At 33.6% G+C, this 25,078-nt stretch overlaps 3 protein-coding genes across 3 annotated transcripts; 2 read left to right on the forward strand and 1 right to left on the reverse strand.

The window, feature by feature from the left end:
* The first annotated feature begins 1,057 nt into the window (after window positions 1-1,057).
* On the forward strand, window positions 1,058-8,331 carry LOC111914200 (protein GFS12). Its single transcript, XM_052764830.1, has 16 exons — window positions 1,058-1,328; window positions 1,438-1,523; window positions 1,971-4,001; window positions 4,113-4,440; window positions 4,523-4,738; window positions 4,830-4,902; window positions 4,995-5,200; window positions 5,281-5,343; window positions 5,415-5,602; window positions 5,669-5,780; window positions 5,858-6,340; window positions 6,559-6,845; window positions 6,920-7,151; window positions 7,497-7,570; window positions 7,706-7,832; window positions 8,069-8,331. Exons 1-16 carry the CDS (start codon window positions 1,203-1,205, stop codon window positions 8,216-8,218), a joined length of 4,782 nt encoding a protein of 1,593 aa, XP_052620790.1. The 5' UTR covers window positions 1,058-1,202; the 3' UTR covers window positions 8,219-8,331.
* An 8,117-nt stretch (window positions 8,332-16,448) lies between these two features.
* Window positions 16,449-18,574, forward strand: LOC111914201 (S-adenosylmethionine synthase 5). The gene is made up of 2 exons (XM_023909974.2): window positions 16,449-16,605; window positions 17,160-18,574. The coding sequence occupies exon 2, from the start codon at window positions 17,170-17,172 to the stop codon at window positions 18,343-18,345; it is 1,176 nt and encodes a 391-aa protein (XP_023765742.1). The 5' UTR covers window positions 16,449-16,605; window positions 17,160-17,169; the 3' UTR covers window positions 18,346-18,574.
* A 3,759-nt stretch (window positions 18,575-22,333) lies between these two features.
* Window positions 22,334-23,635, reverse strand: LOC111914217 (uncharacterized). Its single transcript, XM_023909999.1, has 3 exons — window positions 23,051-23,635; window positions 22,894-23,002; window positions 22,334-22,797 (listed from the first exon to the last, which is right to left on the reverse strand). Exons 1-3 carry the CDS (start codon window positions 23,633-23,635, stop codon window positions 22,334-22,336), a joined length of 1,158 nt encoding a protein of 385 aa, XP_023765767.1.
* Window positions 23,636-25,078: the final 1,443 nt, after the last annotated feature.

The following is a 25,078-nucleotide window of genomic DNA, read 5'->3' on the forward strand; positions in this document are numbered from 1 at the left end:
TTTTATTTTCTAATAGAAAATCAAAGAAATTATATATTAAAAAAGTTTAATTAAAATGTTTCAGAATGACGACCCATAAACACAAAGAATATTAAATAAATTATATTTTAATTATTTTCTAGAACGATAATCCACACACATTCTAATATACTTATAAATTACTTATATAGACATGATTTGAAACTTTAACCTAATAGAATGGAGAATCTAACAATATCATTAGAACAAAGTCCAACCGATAAATTTTAATTAAATATTTGATGTAATCATAAGACACTCATATCATATTATAAATACTAACAAAAAATCAAAGTAACAATTTATTATTATTATTTTAATATAAACTACTTATATATCTAAAAATGACATCCTCCACTAATTTTTTCATTCTGTAAGTTTATTTTATCTTGCTTTACCTTATGTTCTAAATATCTTAAGTTTCAATTTCTTAATTTAATCTATAATGTTTTTTTTTTCTTCGAAAGAATAATCTATAATGTTTCACCATATAAAATTTTAACTATTTCAAAATTTTAGTTTAATTTAGACATTTCTACCCCATGCTCTAAATATTTTCAAACATGTGATATTTATTTTAATTTATTCTGTTTTATTCAAATATATGTTCCAGTTTAATTAACCCCTATAAGATTATAAAAGCTTCAAAAATCCATTTTTTTGTTTAATTCATTCTATTTTACCCCTAGAGTTAAATATTCTTAGTTTTGTTTTTTTAGTTTTATTTATCTTATGTTACCCGTTCCATATATGTCAAATTTAACAACCATATTTTCTTTATTAGTCGTTTTTTAGTTTTGTTTATCCGGTTTTTACCTCTAACGTTATGCCTATTTCAGGTTTTACCCTGACCCATAATTGTATTTAGTTCATTTCAGATTAGTCACAAAATTTGCTCACGGATGCATCTAGTATTTACCATCTATATGAAGATGCTAAAAAGAGGTTCAATATATATATATTTTTTTAATATCTTGTTATTATTATTTTTGTCAATATATTGTTACTGTATAAGGGAAAAGAAAAAGTAATCGGTAATTGTGTGTACTTTTGGTTGTACAAGTTTCCCGATTTCTGAAGTCGCAAAATCGATTAATTTGGTGTTACAGCCAAAATGAAGTAAACAAACGATCCATTGAAATCAGCAGTGTTAACATGCCCCTCCCATGAAATTAATCGAGTAAATGGAACTTCAAATGTGCTTCGACTGTCTTCAACGTCAACTTCGAACCGATTTCTCTGACAAACTCCTTCTCAATTATGCCATTGCCGCTTCCGCCCTTCCATTCGGCTCCGACGCCGTTGTGCAGGTGATAGTATTTCCTTCGCTGTGTCTGTCTATATTAATATATATTATACAGTCAGCCAACTATGTTATGTGTCATGTATGATTGCTAAAATTTGAGGGTCTTGATGCAGGTTCTAAATTCTGATGGGGAGGTTTCACCTCACTTCATATTGATGTATTTGCCGATTAATCAAGATGATTGCTTCACCAATTACATGTATGATCATCTGCGCCATTTCTATAATTTGGGGATTTTAATAATAGGAATTACCTTTTTTTTTTTTTTTTTTGTTTCTTTTACTAGAATTGACCTGTTCATTTTGCTATTACATGATCCATTTTTGTGGCGAATTCTCCCACTAAGTTAAACTGTTGATTTGTACATTGCATGATCCAGTTGTACATTACATTTTACTAATTCGATCTCCCAAATGAAAGGAAACTTCCTAAATCTCTACCAATAGATCACAATAACACATCATATAAAGTTGCCCTATTGATTTGCATCTAGTTTTTATTGTTACATGAGTGAGTATTCATCTTTGGAAGTTTCAAATTTCTATAGCTCTCAAGAATATTGTACCACTAGATAACTAATAACTAATTTCCATCTTATAGAGTTTATTTAATTATAATACACCTGGATCTCCATTTGTTTCTCCAGTAACGAGCATTGTCCAGAAAAGCCAACTGGAAATGACTATAAAGCAAAGGATAACACGCCTTTATCAATTCTACCTCAAGATCAAAACGAGGTTACCACTGGGAATCTTCATGATAAACCAAATGAAGCTCTGTTTTTGGCAGACAGTGGGGGAAAAACATCCTTACCTGGATTAGAATGCAACAGTTCAACCTGCTACTTCTCAACAAGGTTTTCTTGCTTGAGGACACTTACAGCCTTGGTTCCAGTCTCTCAAATTGGGCCTATATCATTTCCTTCTTTAGAGAATCTAGCTTCAAATTTCTCATCTGGGATTACAGAAGATCATTTACTTCACTCACTTACTCTTCTGATACAAGGAAAACCAACAGGAAGAGATAGCATTAACTTTCTTGATTTAATTGGGACACCCTCATTTACAGAAACCACCTTTCCTGGATGCATAAGACACCCAAACATAGTACCAATATTGAGCATAATGAAATCATCCACCCATATCAGCTTAATACTACCAAAAACTCCTTACACCTTGGAAAACATTCTTCACTACAGCCCTGATGCCTTAAAGTCAAACTGGCATATCAAGTTCTTGATGTATCAACTACTCTCTCCCTTGAGATACATGCACGGATTAGGGATTGCCCATGGTAGCATATCTCCATCAAACGTATTGCTAACCGATTCGTTATGGTGTTGGCTTCATATTGGTGATACCCTACAATCAAACTCCAACTTATCCAGAAGTAAGATTGGTTGTTGCACTGACACCTGTCAGTCAAGTAAAGTCTATGCTGATTTGAAGCTAACAGATTGGCATACTGGTTTTATTCGTTGGTGGAGTGGAGAAATGAGTAACTTTGACTATCTCCTGTTGTTAAACAGAATAGCTGGTAGGAGATGGGGTGATCATACTTTCCATACTGTTATGCCATGGGTTATTGACTTTAGTGTAAAACCTGATGAAAATAACGACATGGGTTGGCGAAATTTAAGTAAAAGTAAATGGCGTTTGGCAAAAGGTGATGAACAGTTGGACTTTACATACTTAACGTCAGAAATCCCACATCATGTTTCAGATGAATGCCTCTCAGAACTTGCTGTTTGTAGTTACAAAGCAAGAAGGTTGCCTTTAAGTGTTTTGCGTACAGCTGTCCGTTCAGTCTATGAACCAAATGAATACCCCTCTACAATGCACAGGCTTTATCAATGGACCCCAGATGAATGCATTCCTGAATTTTATCAAGATCCACAGATTTTCCGTTCTATACATTCTGGAATGTCTGATCTGGCAGTACCTTCATGGGCTGGTGGGCCCGAGGAGTTTATTAAATTGCATCGAGAGGCTTTGGAAAGTGATCGTGTATCAACTCAGATTCATCATTGGATAGATATTATCTTTGGCCACAAAATGTCAGGGGAAGCAGCCATTTCCGCAAAAAATGTCATGTTGCCCCCTTCAGAACCTACAAATGCCAGGTCAGCAGGGCGGCGCCAGCTCTTCAGTATACCCCATCCACCTCGTTGGTGTGTTATAAAGAAGACTAGTCAACATAACAGTGAGAAGAATCTGCTTCTTGATACATTTAACTTGCAAGCATTAGAGGAAGCAGCTACATTCATTGAACATGCTTCCCATTTAAGTCCTATCTACAGAAATGATCTTGTAAAGGACAATTTAGAAGAAGTTGGATCTGACACATTTATAAATGGGAGAGACTCGAAATTGGCATCAGTTATTGATATAAATTTCCTTCTTCAGACGATTGAGACAGATGATAGTACTTCAGGGTACCAAGATTTCCTTCTGTGGAGACAAAAACTATCTTCTTCAACAAATCTTTCTGTAGATATTGCAAATGATGTATTCTCAACTGGTTGTATTTTAGCAGAACTACATTTGAAAAAGCCACTTTTTAATCCAACTTCATTAGCACAGTACTTACTTAGTGGTGTTCTGCCTAAATTGATGCAAGAACTGCCCCCTCAAGTGAACATTATTGTTGAAGCATGCATTCAGAAGGACTGGAAGAGGTACGCTTTTTGAATTACTATCCTTTTTTCTATAACTTTTTCAGGTAATTGGGAACATGACTTTCTTTTTATAATAATAATAATAATAATAATAATAATAATAATAATCAGGAGACCTTCTATCAAGTCTCTTCTGGAATCTCCCTATTTCCCATCAACAGTGAGGTCATCATACCTGTTTCTAGCCCCACTTCAACTTTTAGCAAAAGCTGGATCACGACTCCATTATCTTGCAAGTTATGCAAAATCTGGAGCTTTGAAATCAATGGGAAGTTTTGCAGCTGAAATGTGTGCGCCCCACTGCCTACCTCTTTTACTCACACCTTTAACTGACACAGAAGCAGAATGCGCGCATATAATGCTGAAAGAATTCTTGAGGTGTCTGAATTTGGTATCCGTGAAGACACTTATCTTGCCTGTGATCCAGAAAATTCTGCAGGCTGGTTTCAAATCTTATTCTTTGATTCTTGATTTGGAGAAATTTAAGTTTTTGTTGACATAAAGATTCTTGTGTAGTGTAGACGACAGGCTATTCACATATGAAGGTCTCTCTTCTTCAAGACTCATTTGTACGTGAGTTATGGAGCAAGATTGGTAAACAGATGTATTTAGAGTTTATACATTCTGTGGTTTTATCAAATTTATATGTTTCTCCTCATAAGAGTTCATCTGGGGCTGCCTCTGTGCTTTTGATTGGCTCGAGTGAAGAGCTTGGTGTTCCAGTTACTGTTCATCAGGTTTAATAACCACTAAACTTGTCAAATTTTCTTGATTACAACTTATACAATCTGTCTATATCAATTGACTAACTCATCACTCCTTATCCAGACAATATTGCCCCTGATTCACTGCTTCGGAAAGGGTCTTTGCAGTGATGGAATTGATGTCATTGTTAGAATTGGTAAGTGTTAACCATGCTTCTTTTTTGTAAACAAATGATTGTGTGTTTTGTTTGTTTTAAATGTTATAAGCTAACTGTTTTTTAACATTCAGGTGGTCTTTTTGGGGAGACTTTCATTGTTAAACAGATTCTTCCATTATTGAAAAACGTTATACGCTCATGTATGGATGTCTGTAATGTGAGTAGGCCTGAACCTATGCAAAGTTGGAGTGCATTGGCCCTTATGGATTGTCTGATGACATTAGATGGAATAATGGAATTATTGCCAAATGAGGTGGTTGTCAAAGAGCTAATCGAGGTGTGTAAACACCATTAAATTGTATATATTCCTGATTGAAGAAGTGATATGAATTGATGGCTGCATTTATGACTTACCAGGATGGAGGTTGCCTCTATATTCAGCTTCTCATGATACCCAATTTGGGAATCCCTGCACTTCAGGTGTTGTAGTCTCTCTTACTTTTATTTATTATTTAATTAGAAGTATAAAAATAAGGTTTTGTTTTTGGCAGGTGGCTGCTACAAGTCTTGTTACAGTTTCCCAACAGATTGGACCAGAATTAACAGCAACGTATGTGATGCCAAAACTTAAAGAACTCTTCGAAAGACTCGCCTTCTCTGAGGAAACTCGCAGTGGAAGCCAGAAAGTTTGTAAAATTAGAATCGAGGAAGAGCAGACACAAAACAGAATGGATCTTGTGTAGGTTTTCCATTTTTGCCCTCTTTAACTTATAAATATGAATATCTTGCATTTTCATGTTGACAGGTTGCTTCTGTATCCACCTTTTGCTTCACTTCTTGGGATAGAGACACTTCGTAAGTGTTGTACCACATGGTTGATTCTTGAACAGTTTCTTCTGTGGAATCATAATTGGAAGGTGGGTTGTATTTTAAAAAAAAAAAAAAAAAAAAAAAACAGTATGTTGCTTGCTTACACATTAGTTTCATGCCTTAGTGGGAAAACACAGAGGAAAGTTGTCGAGGTGGGAGAAGGGGGAATCACAAGAAGAATCCAATGTCTGAATACAATCCTGCTAAAATGCTGCTTCATGGATTCGGATGGTCAGTCCCCCAGTCACAAGGAGAAAAAGGTCCGAAAAACTCATCGCCACATCATCATAAGCGGCAGGTGACATCAGCATCAGCATCGGCAATGTCTAGAGAGCAGGAAGCGTGGGTTTGGTTCCCTAGTCCTGCACCTAGTTGGGATGGACCTGATTTTGTGGGTCGAATTGGGGCTTCCGAAGGTCCATGGAAAATCAGTGCGTCTGTGATACACTCGATCCGTGCCCACCATGGGGCACTTCGTTCATTTGCTGTTTGCCAAGACGAGTCTACTTTTTTTACGGCTGGAGTTGGTCCGGGGTTCAAGGGATCTGTCCTCAAGTGGGATCTATCGAGAACTGCCTCTTCATCTGGGTATCATGCCCATGAAGAGGTTTCTTACTACTTAATACTTAATTCTTATCTTATTTATTAAATTTGTCATAAATCTTTTCATTCTTATTAGAGTAATTTACATTTCTGTCCCTGTGCTATAAATATAATGATTTCTTTTGTCAACCCTTTTTTGGTCACTATGGTAATCTACCCTTCGTTTTATTATATTGGGTTTGGGTAAAGGTTAATATTAGTGTATATGTTGATATCGGTCAGGTTGTGAATGACATTTGTGCCCTGGCTTCCTCAGAAAGAATGGCTTCTTGTGATGGCACAATTCACATTTGGAATAGCCAATCAGGAAAGGTTATATCCGTCATTGGTGAAACCTCCTCCCTGACATCTACATCGAAGATACATTCTGAGCAAGCTAATATGCTTGATTTCAGCTCCCTTAGTAATGGGATTCTAAGCACTAGTTATGATGGGAGTTTATATACTTGTATGCATCACCTACAAACTCTAAATAGGCTTGTGGTAGGCACTGGAAACGCTTCTCTCAGGTAAATAATTAAATCACTTTCTGACAACATTTCATTTCAAGCAAATTAAACATTTTTTTTATTGTGGTATTCAGATTCATTGATGTTGAACAAGCTCAAAAGCTTCATTTATGGAGGAGCGATTCCGTTGAATCAAGTTTTCCTTCTTTAATCTCTTCAGTATGCTGTTGTGGTTCTTCAAAGATGCAATCTAATGGAGCATCTTGGATTGCAGCTGGATTAAGTTCTGGTCACTGCAGGTTGCTTGATATTAGGAGTGGAAATCTGATCAACTCATGGCAAGCTCATGATGGATATGTCACAAAGGTATGGTATTGGTTGCTTAGGTTATCTACTTTCATTTATTTGTTTATCATAGCATTCTACTTTAAATTCTTTTTTTTTTTTTTTTTTTTTTTAATTACGGTATTGTACTTTCCAATCTTTTTTTCTCATTAAGGTATTGTATCTTGAAAACTCTACGTAATTGTTTATAGCATTTTATTTTTCTTATTAGGAAATCATACTTTGAAAGTTTATTCAAATTATAGCAGCTCTGAATATGGATAACTTGGTAGATTTCTCAAAGTACAACGCTGTAATAGGAAAAATGAAAGTAGGATGCTATAGTAAACAAATGCTTATTTTCCCTTCCATATCCAATTCATGCAGATAGCTTCTCCGGAGGACCACTTGCTTGTTTCTAGCTCACTTGACAAGACTTTGCGAGTTTGGGACCTCAGAAAGTAATCTAATCTTCACAATTCTCTTAAGTCTTAACCATACCATACATATATAATAATAACAATAATTTTAATATGCAAATTATCATTTTACCTTAAAAAAAGAAAGCAAACCAACATTCCGCATTTTTTTTTCAGGAATTTGGCATCACCTCTGATTCTATTCGGAGGCCACAGTGATGGTGTATCTGGTTTTTCTGTCTGGGGACAAGATGTTATTTCAATATCCAGAACTAAGATCGGACTTTCTTCCTTATCTCAACAGGTAAACTCACTCATGCATCATGCATCATGCATCATGCATGTGCTCTTAATTTACAGTTTTCGTCCCTGTACTTTGTAGAATTGTATGAATATGGTATGGTCCTTGCAAAAAGAAAATTTTAACCTTTTCGTCCTTCAATACTATATTTGTCACGCTTAGCTTAGCTTAACTACTATGGTGCTAAGTCCATGTAAAATGACTAATATGCCCTCAAATATACATGACACGTGGCACAGGACGGGCAACATCGGATTACGCCACAATACCTGTATATGGCGGACCGTGAATCGAGGAACATGTCAGTGCTGTCCAATATAACCATTTTTCCGTTTTCACGCCTTTTCTTAGTGGGGACTGAAGATGGTTATTTAAAAGTTTGTTGTTAAATACTTACATTTTTTTTTGTTTCTTTATTTTTGTATATCCTGTGTTTCACCTTCGTTTAAATTACTTTACTCATTAGAATTGCATTTAAAGACGCATTTTTTTACTAGCAAAATGTTTGTTGATTAGATTTTGCTGTATATAATACTTGTGGATATGGGTATTGTGAGTAAAGCATCTTGGATGGTCAAAGTCAAAGGCTTAACGGGCATGTAATTTTGGTCAAACTTGGTAAGCAGTGAAAAAGTCAAAATGGTTAATCTTATTACCTTCTACGCCTGAATGGCTAAGTGAAAAGGACAGAAAACAAATGGTCTAACCAAACAAGAAGATTAGTTTAGATCCTCTTATTTGACTAATTCACCAACCAAAAGATTATATCAGTAATCATTACAGCATATTTTAAACAGCTTATTTGGTTGATAATTGCATATTCCCTATAATTAAAGGCACCCACGGAGGATATTTGTTGCATTAATAGTATTATATTCTCGACGTCGTGCTGCATGCGAAATCTGTAAGCATTAAATATGCATATCATACCGAGTGGTTTAAGTAATTGACTCATGTTGCACTTGCAAGGAATACAATATTTATCAAAGTTTAACTTTATTTAGAAACGTCGAAAAAAGTAGTTATATTATAAACTAAAATATAAAATCGATTTCCTCTTTGTTTTATTATTCATAATATTAAATGTGCGTGTCGGATGTAATATTACCTCATCATCAAATAAAATAATTACAATTTGCGGTTTATCATATTATTTTGACAATAAAAATATAATTCTTAAAATGGGACAGTTTATTAGGATAAAATTTCATATCAATCACCAACATCTTTCCCTTTTCAAAACAAAACTTTGAAACAATCTTCATTTTTTTATAAAAAAATGATAAACAACACAATATATATATATATATATATATATATATATATATATATATATATATATATATATATATATATATATATATATATATATATATATATATATATATATATATATATATATATATAGGGGAGAGTTCAATTGAGAAAAAAAAAGGTTGAGAATGGGGGAATCATTCTCAGTCACTCATTTATTTTTGCCGCAAAAGCCTTCGTCGTACCACCGGAAATGAGAAAAGAATAGACATGTGTTTTCCAGCAAAACATATTTCCTTAAACTATGCTAATCGTTACCTTAATATATACAAAAACATAGTCTTTTTCGTTTTTTTTTTTAATTTTTAAGAAATTATTTTTATCGAAAAATTATTTTAAATATACCAAAATTCATGATTTTTTATTCTCTACAAATAGACATCCATATTGATATAGTTTTAAAATAAAATAATAATTTTTTTTTTTTTTTTATATTTTCAGCTATCATTATTCATAAGTGAATTAAAATGAATCAAGTTTTTTCTACGGTACATTCGTTATTCACTTATGAATAAAAACTATGATTAATTTTTTTCACATTTTAAGTATCATTCATATATGAATATAGCATATACTAAACATAGTATATTCATATTTAAATATTAGACGATTCATTCACTTGTGAATATTACATAGTATATTCACTTGTGAATATTAGATGATATATTCACTTATGAATATTAGATAATATTTTCATATCTGAATATTACATAGTATTAAATGGTATATCACATGTGAATAATACATAGTATATTCACTTGTGAATATTAGATGATATATTCACCTATGAATATTACACAGTATATTCACATATGAATATTACAATGTGTTTTCACAAATATATATAATTTTTAAATGTTATTTACATATGAATAACATACAGACTTGCATATTCGTTTTTTTGTTTTAATAATCATATACTGATTCAAGTGAGAAAACATATTCATATATGAATATAATGTGGTAATTTAGTTTGTGCATTTCATCAAACAGTTGGAGTGTATACAAGTTAACTATTTTTAAAATGTTAAAAACATCAAGTTATTAATTCCAAATCATCATATACTTCCGTTTCGACATCAGATGCGACACCTATGTCTGATCGATTTCTCATTTTGGATTTGATTTCCGAAAATCCGATTGGGAACCTGTGAGTACCGATTCTGAGTCCTTCAATGTCGACCGTGACTGCGAGTCAAGAACTCCGATTCCAATTTCATGAACAGCGAAGAAATTCCGATTCCAACTGATTTTGTTTGCGAATCTGAGAAATTCCAGTTCCAAACTTTATCAAATCGATGAAATTGATGAATTTGGGTTGCGAATTTGTCTTGAACGACGAACCTCCCATCTACGAATATTGATGATTGATTAACACTAGATGACAATGGTGATAGTTTAGTTGAAGAAATTTGGATGATTGTTGAAGATTAGAGGAGAAATTTTGAGGATGAACGAACTGTTATCGAATTCTCTATAGTTACGTATTTGACATTGAAGGTTATTAACATATTTACAAGTTTGCCACCGCGTCTTTTTATGCTTAGATAAATGAGTGGCTGAGAATGATTCCCCCATTCTCAACCTTTTTTATTTTCTCAATTGAACCCACCTCTCTCTCTCTCTCTCTCTCTATATATATATATATATATATATATATATATATATATATATATATATATATATACTTATAAAGCTAGCATTTTTTCTTGAATCTCATGCATTTGAAACCCCCATTCTTTTTTTTTCTTTCACCACATTCATTTGAAACTCCCATGACTTTTCAATTTCTTTATAATAATAATAATAATTATAATTTGGTAATTAGGTTAAATAAATATCAAATCTAAAGTGTATTCATATATAAACTAAATTTCAATATTAAAATAATATCTTTAATTCTACTTATAAAATTATGTTTTTTAACTTTTAACATATTATACGTAATTTATTAGTTTTAATATATCAAATCTAATAATGATTGTAAGTTGGTTAATAAGGTTAGTTTTAACATATTATACGTAATTTATTAGTTTTAAAATTAAAATAATATATTTAATTCTACTTATAAAATGTTGTTGCATGTAAACCATTATCAGTTTAAAGCTACAATTTTTGAACAGTTTGGACAAAATACTTAAATTGTTAATTTAAATATAACATTACAGTGTCAACTTAAATATAAAGTTCAATTCCACTAAAAAACCAAATAATATTTTGTAAATAGTTAAAAGTGATAAATTATAGTAATAAATGCAAAAACTAAATTGTAATATCAGTTTAACTAAAATATTTCCTAAATATATTTATATAATCGTTAAAAAATTTTAAATAAGTAGCTTAAAATAACTTATAATAACAATAGTTAAAAATAACTCTATATAAATGATTATATTGTTACCTTTAAAATCAAAAAATAATGTTTGATGTTTTAAATAATTATAATGATAGAAATTAAAACATTAAGCAAATAAATTTTAAAAAATTAGTTAAAAATAACAACTATAAATAGTATTAAACCATATATAATATTTAATTTTATTGATGTGTAACTCGCGAGTAGAAGTCATTCAAACGATTGAGATTATGACGTTATAATAGATTTATATATTATCATATAAATCAAAATAATCAATATATTATATCAAACTAATATACAAATTATTATATCAAATTTAACAACAACGTTAGTGTTATATTTTAAAAAATATATGTTTGTAAAGACTTCAACTATATAGGTGTTTCTGTGCATTACAATGTCAACTCAAATATAAATTTCAGTTCCATTTAAAAAAAACTAAAGAATATTTTGTAAATAGTTAAAATTGATAAATTGTAGTGATAAAAACAAAAACTAAATAGTAATCTCAATTTAACTAAAATATTTCTAAAATATATTTTTATAATCGTTAAAAGTTTCCAAATAAGTAGCTTAAAATAACTTACAATAACAATAGTTAAAAACAACTTTATATAAATGATTATATTGTTAGCTTTAAAATAAAAAACAATGTTTGATGTTTTAAATAATTATAATGATAGAAATTAAAACATTAAGCAAATAAATTTAAAAAAATTAATTAACAATAAAAACAACTATAAATAACATCAAATCATATATTATATTTAATTTTATTCATGTGTAACTCGCGGGAAGAAGTCATTCAAACGATTGAAATTATGAAGTTATAATAAATATATATATAATCATATACTTCAAAATAATCAATATATTATATCAATTTAGTATATACAAATTATTATATCAAATTTAACAACAACATTATTGTTATATTTAAAAAATCATATATTTGTAAAGACTTCAACTATATAGGTGTTTCTGCGCAACGCGCGGGCATTCGCCTAGTATATATATATATATACAGAGAGAGAGAGAGAGAGAGAGAGAGAGAGAATGTTTAAAATGGGAACAAATACTTCTACTTTTTGATCAATAATAAAAAAATTGGTGACACGATGGTAAAATAGTAAATAATGAGAATCACATGTCATTTCGATGATCCTAACATGATATCTAAAAATCAAATTTGATGCTTCATACACTATCACCTAGCTCCATGAGTTCAAACTCAAACTCTAGCACTACTATTGCATCTACCACAATCACTACATCCATATGACCACCCTCCCAGCCATGAGCCATCCAGTGGCGGAGCTAGGATCAAAGTAAAGGGATATCCCAATTTTTCTTAGGGTAACCTAATTTTTTTCCGGGGGTACTTGGGTTTCCTCGGTTCGGTTTCGGTTTTAAACCCAAATCTTAATCGAATTCTTAGCTAACCTCAAGTCTTGTTATATAAACATGAAGTTGAAGTATATTTTGATACTTAAATCGATGTGGGACTCAAAGTAGATATCAAATAAAGCATGAACATAACATGTTTATATAATAGAAAAAAATGGTTAAGTTTACATGTGTTTAGCGAATAAAACAAAAGTAAACAAAGAATATGTAAGAAGCGAGAATTGATCTCAAGACCTTTGCTTGAATAAGCCAACGCCTTAACCAATAGACCAACTGTTTGTTTGTGTTTATAAGTGGAGGGATACGTATATATACACTATACCGATTTTTTTTTGAGGGATACATAAACAAAAATTACACTACCGAAAAAAATTTGAGGGGTATCCCAGGCTACCCCGGGATCCCCTTGGATCCGCCCCTGGAGCCATCGCCATTAATGAAAGAAACCATTGCTTTCCTTCCATCTCTTTTGCTTCCCCTTACTGTTGACGCCACACCACACCGTCGCTTCCCTACCACTAGCGAAAACCACCGGTGCTCGTGGATCTAGAGCTAAGGAAAATAACACTCTCAAATTTGATTAGATCTGTTGTGTTTGGTGCATTTCAAATTTGATCAGATCTGTTGTGTTTAGCAGCGACAGCGGTGCCGGTAGCCACTGGTGGTTCTAGGGATGAGCATTTGGACCGGGAAACTGGCCGGAACCGATACTGAATAGAACCAATCATGTCGGGACCGTGATGATATTCTTGTGGATTTTTGAAATCGGGAATCGGTAGAACCGACAAAAACGAAACCGTAACCGAAATATTTCTCAAAATATATTGCTATTTCTCAAGGATCGGTTCCAATACTGAAGACCCGACAAGAACCGGTAGGAACAAAACCAATAGAATCGGCGGTCCGGTTCGGTTCCTATTTCCACCAAGTTCGGTTCCCGTGCCGGTTCCGATGCTCATCCCTATGTGGTTCAACTGTCGTATCAAATATTTTACACTACCTCTACCTATCACCTTCATTATCCTCGTTTGCTCTTACATGTTCTTCGATGGTAGAGTTTTGAGAAAGAAGTTATGAAAACAAGATGTACATATGGTGTTTAATGAAATGCCTTAGCGAAGTGTGTAAAAATTTAAACACGAAATATGGAATATATTGTAAACTTTTATATTATCAATTAAATTGTGAATATAGTGTAAATTTAATTGCGAATGAATGTGTTAAATTAATAGTGTACATTAATGTGTGATTTTATTTGTATTTAAGAATTTATGTATATTTATGTGTTTCATATAAATTATACAAATGATTTTTTAATTTTAAGTATTTTTTTATATAAAATTGTGAATGATGTACGAATGAAATATTAAACTTTGAATGAGTATATTTGATAAAAAAAAAAAGAAAATTAAAAAATGAAATGGAATGATAAGTAATGCTTAATTGAAAAGAAAAAATATAAAAGGTAAATTGAAACAATGGTCTTCAGCTAAAGGTCATCGGGTATGACTTTGTTTTTTATGCGTAAAAGGTGAGGTGTCAGGGATGTTCATGCATGAACACCGCCCCTTAGCCCATAAATGTGGTGTGGATTGGAACCGGTTACACGTCCTTACAACGAATAAGATTCGATTTTGGCAAACGGTCAAAAATTGACCCGTTAACAATTAAAATAAATCATCTTTTTTTACTTTAAACTAAACTATATAAATACCAACACTTTAGTTTTATACCATTTCACACCACAAAACCATTCAAATATCTTTCTATTCTCTTATTTTTTTTTCTCAAAGTATGGATCAAAATCAAAATACTCCAACCAATCTAAACACCCCACCAACCCCAAACACTCTAAATGATCAATATCAAGGTTACATGCAAATGTTAACATCCCCAATCCAACAACACCCTATATTTACCAACATTCCATATCAACCAAACTACTTCCAACAACAAAGACCACAACAATTCAATCAACATAAATTCCAAGCTTTTCCACAATTCAACCTCAACAATTCCAAACCCAAACACAACCATCTCAAATCCCATTATCTCAATCTCAACCTATAAACCTGGACAATGACGACGACGAACGGGTTGAAGAAACACAACTATCTAGAAGAACAACTTGGAGCGAAGATGAGGAGGAAGTTTTATGTAAATCTTGGATTTTTATATCATGTGACTCGAGGTTGGGCAACGTACAAACGAGAAACAACTTTTGGCTTCGTGTTTTAGATCACTTTCACTCGCTTTTAGGAAGACAAATGGGTCGAACGTACGACACAATCAATGAAAAATGATGTGAACTACGAAATGGCTTGCACCAAGTTTAACAATATATTTGAAAATCTGAAAAATATGCATAAAAGTGGATGCAACAATTTCAATATTCTATCAACCGCTTGCCAACAATACAAGGTTACCAACGGCGGTAAAGCATTCGACCACCAAAAAGCGTGAGAAATTTGTCGTAAGGGTCCAAAATGGGTCCTTAAACCGGAGACTTCGCATTCAGAATCGACCACTGACTCCTCGCATTCAGAATCGACCACTGACTCCAACAAAAGGCCAAAAACTTCCGAGCCGGATGTGGGTTTTGGTGTCGACCTCATTAAAGACTTCGACGACACCGAAAGGGAGGGTCCATCGTAAGTCCAACTTCGTCGAACACCGGGAAGAGACAAAGGAAAAAAAAAGGTGTCTTCAAGCGGAAAATCGAGTAATGAAGACGTACTTGCGGAAAAAATTGATAAAACTCTAAGTTTTTTACAAAAAAAAATGAAGCAACGAAGGAAGCTCGTTGCCGGAAACTAACGCTTACTGATCTTAAAATTTTAAACATAAAGCCGCAACCAGATATCAACCGGGAAAATCTAGCTGCGTTTCTGAAAATCCAACAATAAGTTCATGACAAGTATGAAAATTAGGTTTTTAACGTTTTAATTTTTATGTTTAATTTTCTATGGTTTTAAGTCATTTCGGTTTAAATTTCTATGGTTTTTTGTTTTTTTAGTAATTTAGGTTTGAAATTTTATGTTTTTATGTTTTTTTTGGTTGTTTAAGTTATGTAATGTGAAATATTTATTTATGTTTATTAATTATGTTTTTTATTTAATCTAAATATAAAAAAAATATAAACGATGTAGATTAATAACCATTTCCTAGGACTAGTAGACATGTAGTGGAGGTGATATGGTGCGTATATGTCATCACATTTTTCTAGTGAACATCTACACCCTTATAGTTAAATAACAATAATACAATTAATTAACAATAATACAGTTAATATCATTATTACCAATACAACATGGGATTGTTAGTTTTTTATTTGGTTTAAGTATATAGACTAAAAACACAGAAGTATTCATATGTCACTTGCATTCTCAACAAGAAACTAAAAGAAAATAATATCATTTTCATTCACCAACTCCTAAGTCGTAAATATGAAAAGAAAAAAGCAAACCAAGGGCCAAGATGTAATCTAAGCGATATTTGATCTAAGATTCCACCAACACACAGAATGAATCTGGCACGTACGTTCCATCTTACACCACCCCCACCTCCATCCCCGCCTATATAAGCAACATCTCCACGACCTTTACTCCTCGCCCTTAGCTCCTTTGCTTTCAGAAGAGCAAGAAGAGGAAGATCAAACCATACGGATTCATCCTCTCCTTTCTACTCTTCCCAAAGGTATTTGGACTAATCTAATCTAATCTACTCCCTTTCTCTGGATTCACGGCCGCCGCAACGCCGGAGAGTTTCTACGTTTGTCGGTGATTGAAAAATCCAAGGCCAAATGTTAAAACTGTGTCGGTTTGCGATGTATTTGTGGTTTTGTTTAACTCGTTAGCCGTGGATTATATGCTTACGTTGATTCTCCCGGGTTCTTAATCATCTCTATGACATGCTAAGTTGCTGTTGAAATTGATATGAAACCTGTTTATCTTAGGTTGAATTTGATTTATTCTAGCAATTTAGTCAGATCTGGAGCTGAATCATAGTTTACTCTGCTAGTTCTAACACCAAATTAGCACAGATCTATCACTTCATCATGCTTTGGACTTGGGAATTGTTCTGTGTCGTATGCTTCATGGATCTAGTATACACGTTACCTATTATTTACTCAGTCTGTTTAGGGTTCCAAGTTTTAAGTTAAATCATGTCACAATTTCGTAATTAAAGGTTTTGTAGCTTCGTTTTTAAGTGTTTTTTTTACTTACTGACCAATTTGATCGAATATTCAGCTTTGCAATAATGGAGACCTTCTTGTTCACATCCGAATCTGTCAACGAGGGACATCCAGACAAACTCTGTGATCAGATTTCTGATGCAGTTCTTGACGCCTGCTTAGCTCAAGACCCCGACAGCAAGGTCGCCTGTGAAACCTGCACGAAAACCAACATGGTGATGGTTTTCGGGGAAATCACCACTAAAGCTAACATCGACTACGAAAAGATCGTCCGTGACACCTGCCGGGAGATTGGATTTGTTTCTGATGACGTGGGTTTGGACGCCGACAACTGCAAGGTCCTTGTGAACATCGAGCAACAAAGCCCAGATATCGCCCAAGGTGTCCATGGCCATTTAACCAAGAAGCCTGAAGACATCGGCGCCGGTGACCAGGGCCATATGTTTGGTTACGCCACTGATGAAACCCCTGAACTGATGCCGCTCAGTCACGTCCTCGCCACCAAACTTGGCGCCAAATTGACTGAAGTCCGGAAAAACGGCACCTGTGCATGGCTGAGACCCGACGGAAAGACACAAGTGACGGTGGAATACCATAATGACAACGGAGCCATGGTTCCTCTTCGTGTCCACACCATTCTCATCTCCACCCAGCACGATGAAACTGTAACAAACGATGAAATCGCAGCTGATCTCAAGGAACACGTCATCAAACCAGTCGTCCCTGAAAACTACCTTGATGAAAAAACCATCTTCCATCTCAACCCTTCTGGTCGTTTTGTGATCGGTGGTCCTCATGGTGACGCCGGACTGACTGGCCGGAAAATCATCATCGACACATACGGTGGTTGGGGTGCTCACGGAGGTGGTGCTTTCTCCGGGAAAGACCCAACGAAGGTGGACAGGAGTGGGGCGTATATTGTGAGACAGGCGGCAAAGAGCATTGTGGCTTGTGGGTTGGCGAGGAGAGCGATTGTTCAGGTGTCATACGCCATTGGTGTCCCTGAGCCATTGTCGGTGTTTGTTGACACTTATGGAACTGGAAAGATTCCTGATAAGGAGATTTTGAAGATTGTGAAGGAGAACTTCGATTTCAGGCCTGGAATGATATCGATTAATCTTGATCTTAAAAGAGGTGGAAATGGGAGGTTTTTGAAAACGGCGGCGTATGGACATTTTGGTAGGACAGATCCTGATTTCACATGGGAGGTCGTCAAGGAACTTAAGTGGGACAAGCCATAAAAACAAGAAAGAAATTCAATTATGTGGTGTTTTCGCTTTTCTTGGTTGCTTGGTTAAATGTGATTGTGTGTGTGTGTGTGTTTTTTCTTTTTCTTTTTAATATATGATTTGTTTTAGTGTTTGTTTAAAGAGGAAGAAGGTGGAAGGGCCTATATAATATATGATGTATAAGAAGTGTATTTGGAGGCATTGCCATTAATAACAAAAATCTAATCTGGTTTTGCTTTCATCTTCATTTGTATAAGTTAGTTGTTTTGTGTTTTGATTTGAGTGTGTCATTTTTTATCCAAAGATTGCAGCGTGTGGTGTAAGATTTAAATGTTAATAATTCTGCAGTCTTTCATACTAAATGAGTATAGGCCAGCTTGAGACGGTTATAATTTGATGATTGATGGTTGTTAGATGTGATGGAGATGGCTTAATGGCTACTAGGATTCAAGACTCACCTGTCCTTGTCTTCCATGGAATTCAAGTCTTTGAGAAACTTTTATTTTTGTTTAAACTTAAGCATCCATAACTGAAAAGATTTTTGGTTAAATTTTTTAGTTTTATTTTTCTAATTTTTTTTTTTATGGGTAACAATGTTTTTTTTATAAGTTGTCAATTTATAATTGGTTGATAATGAATTCACCGTAACATTAAAATTTTGTAAGTCGTCTATTTATAGACGGTAGAAATTGGATTCACCATCATGATTGAGAAAGACCATAACGATAGAAATTGGATTTACCATCATGATTGAAAAAGACCACAACGATAACTTGTAAATTTACAAATCCTTGAAAATATTTGGTTTTAAAAAAACTCATAACACAACAGTTTTTCATTAAATGTCCGTCTAGTGGTGATTGGAAGATGTTATTTTCTTGTTAGCTTTAGATGGTCGTAATTTTTTCATACGAACTCAGTTTCCAATGTTCTTTTATATCCGCACGTTTATCATTTCGTCGGCTATAACTTTCATTTAGATTACTTTTGCTAAAAAGTAACATATTTTTATTTTGAATTTTATAAACAAACATTTATACTTTATTATATTTAAAAGTGAAAATAGGTGTTGTTACATTACTTGCTTGGATACTTTGAGATATTTAAGTAAGACTTAAACTCACCTTCTTTGGTTGTTGTCTATGCTTTCCAAAACCAAAAATATACATACATCCTCTAGTTTTTTCTCTCCAAGTGTTAGAAGGAAAAAGCTCATTTGATCCCTTTCTAGAAAGGTAAAATCGGATTTTGTTTTCAAGCTTAAGAGATTGAAGTTTCTACAAGAGTGGAACTAGGATACTAAGATTATGTTTGGGGCGCCACAACTAGCTTATTTTTCGAGTTTTTTTTAAGTTGTCATGTTTAGTAAGCCAAAAAGTAGACTAGCCTTTTAAAAAGTTACTTAAGACTAGCTTTTTAAAAAGCTACTTAGACTAGTTTTTATGGAGTTTTTTAAAATTTTCTAAATATACCCTTTAATTAATTATAAAAACATATTCTTTTAAATATCATTTTATGTCATTTCACATTTTTCAGCTAGTTTTTCAGTTAGTTTTACCAAACGTCATTTTTTATCAGCTAGCTTTTCAGGTATCAACTAACTTTTCAGCTAGTACGCCAAACATAGCCTAATAGGTGTTGGAGCTTATGGTGGATACTTCTAGAGTAGCTCTTGTTTGAGTTCTTGCCATCTACAACAACCATCTTTGTCAAAATATCCAAAGGCTTCAAAGATTGTTATCCTTAAATCTTTCTACGATTGTTTATTTTATCTTTGCAAATATCATGTAAAATGATCCTTGGTGAAATAAATTTTAAGCTTTCATTGTCATTTTACTAGTTTTTGATACCTAAACTTGAACAAATTCCCAACAATTAATGTTATAGTCTTAGAGATAAATACTATTATGTTATAAACCTAAACCAATGGGACCAAAGTTGCCAAAAGTGTGTCTATTTGCATGAAAACGAGCTTCAACCCCAAGAGGGGAATCCAAGCCTTTTTACCTTATATCTCATATGTATAATAAGCCTTAGACTCCTCCTGGAATCTAAGAACCCGAGTAACACAAGGAAAAAAGGAGGAACATCGATGGAGTTTAAGAGCAGAATACATGAGTTATTAAAAAAAGAATCAGTGAGATTAAGGACTAGGTTTTCAAATTATCCCTAGCCTATTCCATAAATCATAAGTTCAACTACGTTTTTGGAGATTTGGGAGGAAGAGGTGGAGAAAATCGTCGAAGAGATGACTAGAGAACGACATATCCAAAGAGACGTTGAATAGGACAAAAAAAAGAAGAGAATCTTGGAGCTTTGCCCTAGTTTTCGACTTCATACCAGTAAGTACTCCTCTCCACCTGACCCTAGGTTAGTATTACATGTCTTGGAGTCCCTAAGAAACCCTGGTACTCCTCTCCACCTGACCCTAAAACGTGACGTTTTTGATTCTAACATGTGACACGTTGGGCTTAGGAACCGCCTTGTCCAGTACGTACAAAACACAACATGTCGAGAAGCTGAGATGCAACACATTGTTTAAGCAGAATGTATACATCATGTTTAATTGAGACAACTTGACCCATTGAATTGATGAGAAATCATATGATAGATAGAGTAAAAGTATAGACGTTCAATACATGGTCATGTGTATGATTGTATGGTATAAGTTGTTCTGGAGATGCATAATCCTCCTTGAAACTTAATTGTAGTGATTCCTATATTGTTTTGATTGTTACTATTAGGTGAGTTTCACTTTTTTATATATGATGCTATGTGTTATGTGAGTTATATAATATGTATGATGATGATTGATGTAAGACTAGAATCAAGGCTATATATTCTGATGAATCGATGAATTGTATGCTCCGTGATATCTGATAAATGCATAGTTTTGTGAGCTCACTAAGTGTTTCACTTACTCATTGATATCTAACATTTTCAGGACCTTCAGGGGTAGATAATGGGGAAGAACCCAGATTGATCTTCAGGGGTAGATATAGGAGGCTCTTCCATTATTTTAACCCAAAACGGTGCCTACAACATAGTTGCTTGCATCACACATGATCTCAAAGGGGATATCCCAATTTGGTGCTTGTATGATGGGAGCGGATGTAAGCAACTCCTTAAGCTTGTCAAAAGCCTTTTTGCACGCCTCATTGAACTCGATATCAACTTCCTTTTGCAAGAGTTGGCACATTGGTCTTGTTATCTTTGAAAAATATTTGATGAACCTTCGGTAGAAACCCGTCTGACCTAAAAAATAATGAACTTCCCAAACACAAGTCGGGTAAAGTAAGATTTGAATAACATCAATTTTAGCTTTATCCACTTCGATTCCTTTCTTTGACACAATGTGACCTAAAATAAGACCTTGACTCACCATAAAATGACATTTTTCAAAATTCAAAACCAAATTTGTTTCAATGCATCTTTTCAAAATCTGTGTGAGGTTAGTCAAACATTCTTGAAAGGAGTTTCCATATACCCTAAAATCATCCATAAAAACTCCAATTATGTTTTCGACATATTTCGAGAAAATACTAACCATACAACGTTGGAAAGTGTCAAGGGCATTACATAATCCAAACGACATTCTCCAGTATGCAAAAGTGCCAAATGGACATGTAAATGTTGTCTTTTCTTGGTCTTCCAGTGGCATTGAAATTTGGTGAAAACAGAAATACCCGTCTAGACAACAATAATGAGATTTACTGGCCAACCTTTCTAACATTTGATCAATGAAAGACAATAGGAAATAGTCTTTTCTCATGCTTGCATTAAGCTTTCGGTAGTCAATACATACCCTCCACCCATTTTGCACACGGGTGGGGATCATAATACATTTGTTATTCTCGACGACTGTGAATCCCGTCTTCTTTGGTACCACTTGCACCGGGCTCACCCACTTGCTATCCGAGATAGGATAGATCATCCCCGCATCAAGAAACTTTAATATTTCTTTCTTCACAACTTCCATCATAGGCGGATTCAATCTTCTTTATGCATCCCGGCTTGGCTTGCATTCATCATCCATCAAAATTTTATGCATACAAGTGGAGGGACCCAATCCTTTGATATCCATGATCGTCCAATCCATGGCTTCTTTGTGTTCCTCCAACACTTTGAGGAGTTGCTCTTCTTCGACTTCGGTTAAATAAGTGGAAATAATAACCGGAAGAGTCTCATTCTTTCCCAAATAAGCATATTTCAAGTATTGAGGTAGGACCTTCAATTCCAATTCTGGTGGTTGAACAAAGGAAGGTGACAACTTTGTGTAAGTTTCAGGCAACTCAATTAGCTTGACATCGAATTGTGTAGTTTTCTTGACCTCAAAGTTGTCAACCAGCTTTTCAACTTCCGGATCTAGAGAATAGAGCTTTAGTTTCTTGGCTAGTTTCCTACAATCGAACGCTTTGCTTAGAATCATCTCCAACATGTCACCATTTGTCAACTCAAGCAACTCTTGGGTTAGTGGTTCAAAAACATCAACGAAATATAAAGATTATACATCACTAGGATATCTCATAGCATCATAAATATTAAAGCTTATTGTTTCACCATCAAATTCCACTGTTAAACTACCCGCATACACATCGATTTTTGTCCTAACCGTTTCCAAAAACGGTCTTCCAAGCAAGATTAGAGCCGATTTGGAGGAAACTTGTTCCTATAAATCAATCACATAGAAATACGCTGGGAAGACCAATTAGTTCACTTGCACCAAAATATCTTCTAGAACACCTGTAGGAAAAACACTTGATTTATCCACAAGTGAAATTATGACATCTGTTTCATTTAAAGGACCGACATTTAACGATTCGTATACCAGATATGGCATGATATTAATAGAAGCACCAAGATCAAGCATGATACTACTAAAAGTGACATCCCTTATTTTGCAAGGAACTGTAAACATTTCAGGGTCTTTGCATTTAGGTGGAAGTTTTCTTTGCAACACTGCAGATGCATTTTCGTTCATTGAAATATTTTCATTCCCTTTCAATTTTCTTTTGTTTGTGGAAAGTTCTTTCAAAAAAATTTCATATCTAGGGATTTGTTTGATTTCATCAAGCAAAAGAATGTTTACCTCCACCTTTCTGAAGGTGTCCAAGATCTCTTTCTCCTCTGCATTCTTCTTTGAAGTTTCAAGTCGGGAAGGAACTGGTGGTTGAGTGACTATTGGAGTCACTAGAGGGGTAGTCTTTTTTTGAACTTCAGTTTGTGCATCATTATTAACAATAGAAACTTCAATAAGAGTGATCTCTATTTCTTCCTCATCTTCCCTTAACTTTTGTGACATCCCCAATTTCACGGCCAGAAAATACCGATTTGTTTATGCTTGCTTTTAAAATCAGAGTAATCTTTTAAAGAAAACAATTGCGGAATTTGTTCCCAAAACAAAATATGATAAGAATTTATCATAGCATTTCTTTAAAGAAATGTATTTTCATTATATAACAAAATCTCGGGATGTCATGTTCCGATACAGACACATAAGCATAAACAGAACTTACATTTATTTACACTAATGATTTACATCTCTTTTAATCTCTCAATGAAATATGTCTTCGTATTGATACATGTGATACAAAGAAAACTGAGTGGGTCAGGCTTGGGAGCCTGGTGAGCATATAGGGTTTTCGACCCATAATAATATAATTATTATATTTAATCATCAAACAATCAACCCAATTACCCATCCCCATTATCTTCTTTATTTCTCAAGGTTTACCCTATTAATCAACTATCATTCCTTCATTCATTCCTAAGGATTGACCTAAGGAAATAGCACAAACTTCCATTGCTACAGAAGGCGCATCTGCCAACATTATCCTTTAAGCGCCTCTGCCAGGATTACGTCATACACTATGAGGCGCAACTGCCAGGTTTATGACATTCTCTTTTAGGCGCATCTGCCGACATTATCCTATAGGGCATCTGCCAGGATGTTACGACATTCTCTATTTGGTGCATCTACCAATATTATTCCTAAGCGCATCTGCTAGCATTATGATATTCTCCATTTGGTGCATCTACCAATATTATTCTTAAGTGCATCTGCTAGTATTATGACATTCTCTAATTGGTGCATCTACCAATATTATTATTTAATCATCTTACATACCTCATCATTTACCTCATCATTTTATCACATACCAACTATCTCATCTACCCATGTTCTACCCAACATATTAGTAGATATAAAATACATATACAATTTAACTCATTTAAAAACCATATAAAACATCCATTCCACACTTATGTCAAATAAACAACACTACATAAACACATAACATGTATTTCAAGCAAATACTTCATATTTATGTGTTAGAAGAAAGTAACTATACACTCACACATATAAACAACAATATACTTAATACATTCAAACAATACTTGTATTATTATCGTGTTTATGAAACGGACTATACACCCACGCATATAAACAACTTTATATTATACACATAGCACATATTTCATAGCAAATACTTAATATTTATGTGTTAGAAGAAAGTAACCACACACTCACAAATATAAACAACGATATACTTAATACATTCAAACAATACTTGTATTATTATCGTGTTTATGAAAGGGACTATACACTCACACATATAAACAACTTTATATTATACACATAGCACGTATTTCATAGCAAATACTTAATATTTATGTGTTAGAAGAAAGTGACCACACACTCACATATAAACAACAATATACTTAATACATTCAAACAATACTTGTA

The sequence above is a fragment of the Lactuca sativa genome, chromosome 6, assembly GCF_002870075.4.
Source record: "Lactuca sativa cultivar Salinas chromosome 6, Lsat_Salinas_v11, whole genome shotgun sequence".
Lineage (NCBI taxonomy): Eukaryota > Viridiplantae > Streptophyta > Magnoliopsida > Asterales > Asteraceae > Lactuca > Lactuca sativa.

What these genes read in the sequence shown, in the direction of transcription:
- LOC111914217 (XM_023909999.1), bottom strand. Translation starts at nt 23,635, where the DNA reads ATGTCACAAAAGTTAAGGGAAGATGAGGAAGAAATAGAGATCACTCTT. An exon ending in TAGAAGATATTTTGGTGCAA is followed by an intron (nt 23,003 to 23,050) that starts GTGAACTAATTG and finishes ATTGATTTATAG; the next exon opens with GAACAAGTTTCCTCCAAATC. An exon ending in TTTAACAGTGGAATTTGATG is followed by an intron (nt 22,798 to 22,893) that starts GTGAAACAATAA and finishes CACTAACCCAAG; the next exon opens with AGTTGCTTGAGTTGACAAAT.
- LOC111914200 (XM_052764830.1), top strand. Translation starts at nt 1,203, where the DNA reads ATGGAACTTCAAATGTGCTTCGACTGTCTTCAACGTCAACTTCGAACC. An exon ending in GCTCCGACGCCGTTGTGCAG is followed by an intron (nt 1,329 to 1,437) that starts GTGATAGTATTT and finishes GTCTTGATGCAG; the next exon opens with GTTCTAAATTCTGATGGGGA. An exon ending in TGGGAATCCCTGCACTTCAG is followed by an intron (nt 5,344 to 5,414) that starts GTGTTGTAGTCT and finishes TGTTTTTGGCAG; the next exon opens with GTGGCTGCTACAAGTCTTGT.
- LOC111914201 (XM_023909974.2), top strand. Translation starts at nt 17,170, where the DNA reads ATGGAGACCTTCTTGTTCACATCCGAATCTGTCAACGAGGGACATCCA.